At 35.5% G+C, this 8883-nt stretch overlaps 1 protein-coding gene across 3 annotated transcripts in view; it reads left to right on the forward strand.

Annotated features, from left to right (window-relative positions):
• The window catches only part of Pja2 (praja ring finger ubiquitin ligase 2), a 74278-nt gene extending 69031 nt beyond the window's left edge, over positions 1–5247 (forward strand). For all 3 annotated transcript variants that reach the window (XM_090331542.1, XM_090331541.1, XM_090331540.1), the window contains 3 exons: positions 883–997; positions 1242–1363; positions 4343–5247. In XM_090331542.1, coding sequence (XP_090187668.1) covers positions 883–997; positions 1242–1363; positions 4343–4468 — 363 coding nt within the window. In that variant the 3' untranslated portion in view covers positions 4469–5247. The remainder of the gene's footprint in view (positions 1–882; positions 998–1241; positions 1364–4342) is intronic.
• Positions 5248–8883: the final 3636 nt, after the last annotated feature.

The raw sequence follows: 8883 nt of genomic DNA on the forward strand, positions 1-8883 counted from the left end.
GAATGCGCTTTTCAAAATGTTTTGATTTCTAGTTGGGTGCTGGTGGCTCGCTCCTAATATCCCAGCTATTTGCAAGGTTTAAGAACAGAAATACAGTTTTAAACCAGCCCAGGTATATACACAAGGACTGCTATCAACCTGTAACTAGGTGCTTGTCATCCTAGCTTTATGAGATCCTGAGACTAAGAGATGGAGGTTCCAGGCCTGTCCCATTCAGAAAAATCTGAGAGACTCAGTCTCAGTGGAAGAAGTTGGATATACTGGTACATATCTGTTGTGTTACAAGGGGAAGCCTAAAGTGGATTGAAGTTAAAGTCAGTAAGCATGACCCCCATCTCAGAGGGGTTAGAGACATATGGAAAGAGGAATGCCAGTAAATACAATCAGTCATCAAATACAATGTGAAAATGGAAATGGGAAGCAGGAGGGACAGATGGAGATGAGCTAGTAGGGCAGGGAAAAATGATGGATGGACTAATACTGGTTAAGATACACTATGCACCCAAATGGACATGTTAAGTTGAAAACTGTATGTAACTTTTTGAAGACTGTAGTAAAAGAATAAGAATAACCAGCATAAAAAAGGGCCCACTCCATGTATGTTTATCATATAAAGAAACTCCTCTGAAAATCTAATTGTAGTGTGCAAGTTGATGATTACTCAGACAAGATAAGATTTTTATGTGAGGAGTAGTGGGATGTGTGTCTTGAGTGTGTTTTAATGTTTTGGTTGAATGATTGTGATTCCTTTTGGAAGAAGGTTAAAAGGACAAAAGACTAATAAGAGAGTAGAGTGAATATAACTTTTAAGATACTTTAAAAATAATTTCCCACTGCTGTTAAAATGCTTTCTATCTCAGGACTGTATTTGTTGTCTTTCAGACGGCACTGGCACATTTAGAGTCTCTTGCAGTGGATGTGGAAGTGGCCAATCCCCCAGCCAGTAAGGAGAGCATTGATGGGCTTCCAGAGACCCTGGTTCTTGAAGACCACACTGGTAAGGGCAAAGTTGGGTTACTGACACATTGCAGATTCAAGTATATTGCAGCACATCAAGTTAATGAACTACTTGGCTATTAGAAACCTTCATTAGTTTTCTGTAGAAGCCAAAATCTTGACAAACGTTCAGCTAGAAGAATATTTTCTAATTTGTAAAATGATAGGCTGAGACAGATGTTTTCCAGTCATGTTTTGTATGGAGGCAGTGTTTATTAAGTTGACTAAATCATTTGTGTTTTCAGCTATTGGTCAGGAGCAGTGCTGCCCCATCTGTTGCAGTGAGTATATTAAGGATGATATTGCAACCGAGCTGCCCTGTCACCATTTCTTTCACAAGCCATGTGTGTCAATTTGGCTACAGAAGGTGAGTTTTAGATTTACTATAAATCTTAATGCTTAACAGATTCTCCCATAAATTAACTGTAGTCATAATGCTTTTTAAGCTCACTTACTTAAACTGCATATTTGTATTACTTCATGGTTGCCTTTAGTAGGAACATAGACAATAAGCATTATTTTTAAAATCCCAACCATGAAATTCGGTGTTTCAAAAGTTTCTCAAGGAAAGAAGCCTTTGACTTTATTCAGTATTGTAACAATAATTATTTTGCAAATGTGCATTGGTATTACTGAAAACACAGGAGAAGCCAGAAAATTTTTTAATTTATAAATGGATAGGCTGAGACAAACATTTCCTGTTAACTTCTCTACAAAAGCAGTGTCTATTCAAAATTATCTTGTTTCTTTCAAAACATACTTGCCAGTTAAGTGGTCAAAGCCTGAAATATACAGTGTTCATTTGAGGTTAGATCAGAGTTGTATAATTGATTATTACTGGCTTCTTAATGTGTTACATTTTTAATATTTGTTAAATGATACGGTATTCTAATACAAATATATATGTATACATCATAAATAAGTATATGTGTGTATACATAATGTTGGAATAACTGATAATCATTCGTACTTAGGCGTACCCTGTGCATGCTTTTAAAAATCGTATGAGATTTAAACTTACTAAAAATTTATTAACTTGTTACTCTATTGATAACAAAATCATAAATTCATTGCATAAGTTATGAATTTTGACTAGTACTTTCAGTATTATAATACAGTTATTACTATTTCTTTGTTATTGCCTTTGGAGATTCTGTGTGCTTGCTGTCTCATGAGGTTTCTTGGTATTCTGGATGGAGATGTAATCTTTTATTCTAAAATATTTTAAAACATTGCTTTCTTTGATCACTTCCTCCTTCAGAACATAATTTGAAAAATTGTATTCTGGATGATTTTTCTTAACCTTTATATTTGGTGTTACGTTGATAATCCATGTCCCTCTCTAGAGTTTTTATAAAGGTTGAAGTAGATAAATATTAAAGTCGAATCTAATGCAGTCCCTGACACATAGCTTAAAGCCTTATATTGGAAAAAGAACTGAATTAGTAGTGATTAGAGTAGAATTGAGTTATTTGAGACCAAAAATAAAAAAACAGCCTTCCAATGCTTTATGTGGTAGTGGTGGCCATAAACATCAGTGTTTTGTTAAACTTACTGAGAAGGCTGAAAGTGTAGATCCTCACTGTTCTGTATGCCTATGTCTGTGAAGTCTGTTCCCTAATTTCTTGTCCTGCACACCAAACCTTTAACTCTTGTTGTTGCCACTGTGATAATTAATTACCTACTACATTGCTGAACTCTAACAGAGGTTCTTAGCTAAAAAAAAAAAAAAATACCTCTCGTTACTTACTCTCTTAAAGGAGAAGGGAAATACTGAGATTGAAATTTGAATTCCAACTCCCTGTGGAATAGACTGAAATTTTCTACCTTGGCTTTCAGTTCAAGGCCTCTGTAAAGTAGCCCCCAACCTATCTCAGCAAAGTTGTTCTTCTGTACATTGGGTCATGATTTCTCCATACCATCTGTTGGATTGGATAATTCAAGTGGATCTGACTGGCATTCTACCTTTTTTTAAAAAAAAATATTACTGTATTTTATTGTCGGGATAATGTATAGAGGGGTTACAATTACATTCATCAGGTGGTAGGTACATTATTTCTTGAAACATAATACCCTTTCTTACGTTTTTGTCCCATTCTACCTTTTTTGTCCTTCCTCTAAGCTCCCTTTGAAACTCATGGTAGTTTCAGAAAATTAAGGAGATGGTGTTTGGGTGCCTGCTTTGTTTCAGGCTCTCATTACCATACAATACTTACAATAACTTGTTTCCTGGTCCCTTTTTTCAGTGATTTTTTTTTTTTTACATCTTCAGGGTTACACAGATGCTAGCACATCATTAGCCCAATTGCACTCTTTTTTCTGTTGCTTGCTGTTAGGCACGGCTCAGTCTGTATATTAAGTACATAGTAAATGTTTACTGAATTGAATTCTTAAATTGTAGATATAATGTACAATGTTTGCCCTTACATTAAACTTGATTTAGCTGTATCTGTTCAGTTTCTGTCCTGTAAAAACCATTAGTAAAAGAAGATTTCTATGTCACATTCCACAGAATGATCTGTTCAGCCTCCCTTCTGTCTAGGAGATCTCTTTGGAAAGAGACCAGGCCTACAAAGAGATAAACTTATCAAATGACATATCCCTGGTGACATTCTATTGATCCTTATATGTACTTCCTGGAGCAGTTGTTTCCCCTTCCTAGCCTGCTTCCCCGTTCCAGGATTGATTTGTTTTGACATTTAGAAGCATACAATTCCATCTCTCTTTTAAAATGGATTACATGCTCCTGAAGAAAGATCTGAGGTCCATCTATACTAAGTTGAAGCTTTTCTATGCACAAGAGGAAGGTTCTGGGGGGAGAAGGAAAATAATTTTTGTAATGTATGGATAATAGAAATAATAAATGGGCAACTCTGTTCGAGGCATTGTCAAGGTAAACTACTTTCCAGGCCGACATATCCTGTGATTCTTGTGCAACCTGTTATTAGTGGCTAAGTGTTGGCATCAGTGGCTAAGTGTGGAAGCTCTTCATTAAAACTCATTAAATGTGGGCTGGGGATGTGACTTCAAATGGTCAGTAGAATGTCTGCCTATCCTCAAGGTTCTGAGTTTAATCTTAACCCCAGGACTGCCAAGAAACAAAAAGCTTTAAAAAGTCATATTATTATTAGACATTGTAAGCCCTCAGAGACATAATGTGATTGGAGTACAGAGGAATGGCATTAACATTTTTCCTTTCTGTATTAAATGGCTTTAAAGTTCACTTTTTTAAAAAAAAGATATTTGATTTCTTATTCAGATAATGGCACAATCTTTCTTGTATGAAGATGCTTGTGTGGCAGTTTAGATGTTTCTGGTGGTTGTTAACTTGTTCTTTTCCCTCCAGTCGGGAACATGCCCCGTGTGCCGCCGTCATTTCCCACCTGCAGTTATTGAAGCATCTGCAGCTGCCTCCTCGGAGCCTGATTCCGATGCCCCACCTGCAAACGACACGACTGCAGAAGCCCCCTAAATCTAAAAGTTGCGATGAGATCAGTCTATCAAAGTAAATCTGCAAATTCCTTCTAAGTCTGATGTGCAAATAATTATATATAAATATATTTAAAATGCTATATATAGTATATGCCATAGTTTAGAAAGAGAGTGTTAGCCTTTCTAAACTGAGTCTAGGTTTGCAGAAAGTACTCAACATTTTCAAGCTGAATGTTCAAGCAGTGCATCCGTTTTCTTTAGTTGAGTATGTTGGTATTAAGTGTAAAGTCAAAGCTTATCAGTCAACGCTCTCTGAAAGAAATAGTCATCTGTGTGGCACATGTTACTGGTTTTCTCTAAAGTATGCCACTAAGAGATTATAATTAAGCTCTCTTATTCTCATCAAATGTGCACCGTGATCACAAAAATAGTAAAATTTGATTTCATTTGGAAATAAGATGAATTCTAAAGCATGCTTTTGCACTGATCCCTTTGCTTTTGCTAAACTGAAACCTCTTAGTTTATCATACTGAGACGTTTTTTAGGAAGTGGTCTATACTTCTGTCTTGGTTTAAAATAAGGACATTTTAGAGTGCATAAAGAGCTAAAATTTGGCCAAAATCACACAAAAATTTAAATCTTGGGTGAGCCCTGCCCCCCAAAATGGTTAGACATTAAACCAAATTATTCACTAAACAGTGGATGTGCTTAAAACAAGGTCAATGAGGCATATGAGGAATTTGCTACTTAGTGCCTGGTACAATGAGATGAATTTGATGGCCTTATAAAAACTCTGTCCAGTGTTTATCCACTTCTTTCTACTTGAAGGTTTAGCATACTCTTGGCACCTTTGTTTAATAAGTATTAGATAGTTTGTTTCAAGTAATTTAGGTTCTGAAATATTTTGGAAGGTCTGAAAATTTGCATAAGGTCACCTTTGTAATTACTTAACTCCCAGTGAAAGTGAAATGGCTTCTCCTGTAGGTGCAATAGGCAAGTTTATATACACACAGGCATAGTAATTAACTTATAGATGTGATTTGCTGTGAACACTAGAGAACAATGGCTTTTAGACTATCACAGTTGAGCAAGTAAAATAGTAAAAGCACACAGTGAGTATACATCCATTCAAGTGGTTCACTGAAATTTAGTTTGGAGAATATCTATGTGACTTCCCAAATGCAGAATTACATTTATTTGTGTAATTTCTCTGAATACTTATATTCTATCTCTTTTCTCCAGTCCTAAAATTAAATGAATTTTCACTGTTGGTATATTTGAGGCTCTTATAAGTATAAGGAACATAACACTTGCATTCTAATTTTTGCATATATTGTAAATGTGTCTGGTATTTACAGCAAAATACTGTATCCTTTTATGGGTAATACAAAAGTGAACAATGCATGCGTGAAATGTGGTGAATTTGTAATTTAGGGGTTCTTTGGGGCTTCTGTGACTTTGGAAATGCTTACATTCAGGCCTTAATGTTGCATTAGCTAGCATGTTTTCCTTCTGATGTATATAGTCACTGTTATATAAACTAATATCTGCTTGTTTTCTACTCTATGATCTTTCCATGCCATATTTCATTGATGATCAGTTAGTGTCAAGGAATCAAATCAGATTAGAATTAATTCTCATGTGTATATTGTGGATATTTGTGGCTGGTGTGATTTTTGTTGTTATTGTTTCATTTTTCTTTTCAAGTAGTGTTAATCTGTTGTAACACTTACTGGTTAAACTTAAATTGGTACAGATTTCTCTGTAATAAGCCACACATTATATTTAGGCAGTATTAAGGGACCTTGGTTTTCTTCTCCTGAATAGCAGCTGTCCCAAAGAAAATATTTCTTGTCTATTAAGATTTAATTATTATCTGACAGTGGTTTAGAGATTTTTATTCCAAATTCAACCAGCAGTGTTGAGCTAAAAGTCAGAGCTGTTGGTTTTTTTTTTTGCTCCATCTGTAATTGTCCTTTTTGTTGGATTCTTACCTTTAGCCAGCTGCTATGAAGGAGAAAAGTTGAGTGAGAGTTGGGTTAAATTTTTTAAAAAGAATATGGAAATTTTAGGACTTCATGGAAGTAAGCTGGTAGAAGGTGAAGCTGATAAGTTCAGACTCCAAAATATCATTTGATCTTATCTTGGATCTTTTTGAAAAAGTTATGAATATATGAAGGTATATTAGAAATAGGTATGAATATTAATAAATATTGTTTATCTTATTTCTCTATGTTGTGACTTGATCTAATAATTTTATTTTTTGAATATTTCTTATTTCTTGTAATATGAATGCTGATATTTAAGTTAGTCTTATGTGGTTTTCTTTTGTGTTTCATAATCGTTTATCACAAAGCTAACTATCTTTTAAGATTATTTGTGATCTGGATTTATATATAAGCTGTTAAATATATATGAACTGTTAAAATGGAATGCAAGTTTTTCAAAAGCCCAGGTCTCAATGTAATAATTGGTTTATTGTTCTACAACCCCAGCCCATCATTTTCTGTGTAAATCACAAACAATAAACAGGATATACTCAGTGGTTATTTCTAATATTTTTAATTGTGTAACCATATCCCTTCTGTAATACAGCCCTTAAAGGATTAAAAGTTAATAGCAAAGAACACAGCTATTCAGTAAGTTGAAAATGGATTCATGATAAATTACAGTTTTTAAGTTGAACTGCTCTAAGGTAGCCCTATAGAGACCCTTCCGATGGACTTTGAGCTGTTAGACAAACTCTGAAGGAATAGTTGCTCTTTCTAGCAATCCTGGGGTTTTGCAGATCCAGTTTCCATATTGACTTAAGACTTCAGTAACTCAGTTTTGGGAAGGAGGCTTGCCTCACCTCACTGACTCTCGAAATCAATGGGATTAAGTCCACTTATTTAGAAAGATCATGGCTTTTAAAGGATTTAAATACTTAACTCATTTCAGAATGATCAGGCAGGTTATTTTCTGTTTAAAAATTCCAAAAGTGGGGGGGACTAGAAATTTTAGCAAATTTAGAATTGCTATTTTCCCCTTATATAGTAAACGTGTTGGAAAAATACAGTCTAAGGGCTAGGAGTTTGGCCTAGTGATAGAGTGCTTGCCTAGCATGCATGAAGACCCGGATTCTATTCCTTGGTACCACATACATAGAAGAAACTGGAAGTGGTGCTATGGCTCAAGTGGTAGAACTCTAGTCTACCCAAAGACAGTGCTGAGGCCTTGAGTTCAAGCCCCAGGACTGGCAATAAATAAATGAATGGATGAATAAAGTCTAAGAGCAGAAAATAGCAGTGGTATACCTCTGCTAAAGTGTGAAAATCCTTTTATTTTTTTATTTATTTTTTATTGTAATTAATAAAAGGGTTACATAATATTTGCCAGATAGAAGGTGCATTAATTCACATATATTGATACCCTTTCACATGTCTTGGTCCCCATTACCCGCCCCTCCACCCCCCCCCCCCCCCCGTCTTGGTTTTCCCCCCTTCCCTATCCAATTTCAAATAACCAAATACAAATAAATCCAATATATCAGATAACAAAGTGAGATACTGTAACAATATGAGATAACCAAGGGACAGCAAAAGAGATGAAAGATAACATAGTACATTAAGGACAACAATCATTCATTGTATGGCTTTTGTTTCAATATCCTGGAGGTCTTTGCTATTAGCTTCATACTACATGGCCTTATGTGTCAAGGTTTTGCTCTATTGCAGATCTCTGCTAGTAGAGCCCAAGCTTTCTACTGATTATGACAAATGAGGGGAACCATTGAGCCTAATTTCCTTTGAGTCTGGCTTACTTCACTTAATATGATTTTTTCTAAGACTTTTCATTTCCTAACAAATGGGGTGATGTCGTTTTTTCTGACAGCATAGAATTCCATTGTGTACAAATACCACAACTTGTTGATCCACTCATCAACTGAGGGACATCTAGGTTGGTTCCATATTTTTGCTATGGTAAATAATGCTGCAGTGAACATTGTTGTGGTAGTGGATTTAGTATTCCCTAGTTTCTGGATGGTTGGGTAAATGCTAAGTAGTGGAATTTCTGGGTCATAGGGGAGCTCTGTGTTTAGCCTTTTGAGGCACTGCCATATTGCTTTCCATAGTGGTTGAATGAGTTTACACTCCCACCAACAGTGTAGTAGGGATCCCTCCTGGCCACATCCCCTCCAGCATCTGTTGTTATTCATTTTCCTGATCCTGGCCATTCTAACTGGAATGAGGTGGAATCTTAGAGTTGTTTTGATTTGCATTTCTTTTATGACCAGAGATGTTGAGCATTTTTTCATGTGTCTATAGGCCATTTTTGTTTCTTCTTCAGAGAAGACTCTCTTTAAGTCTTTGGCCCATTTTTTAATGGGATGGTTGTTACTTTGGGGATTAGTTTTGGAGTGATTCAATTTTTTGAACTGTTGATATATTTTAGATATGAGGCCTTTGTCGGTTT

The sequence above is a fragment of the Megascapheus bottae genome, chromosome 4 (assembly GCF_031878675.1).
Source record: "Megascapheus bottae isolate mThoBot1 chromosome 4, mThoBot2.hap1, whole genome shotgun sequence".
In the NCBI taxonomy this organism is placed as follows: domain Eukaryota; kingdom Metazoa; phylum Chordata; class Mammalia; order Rodentia; family Geomyidae; genus Megascapheus; species Megascapheus bottae.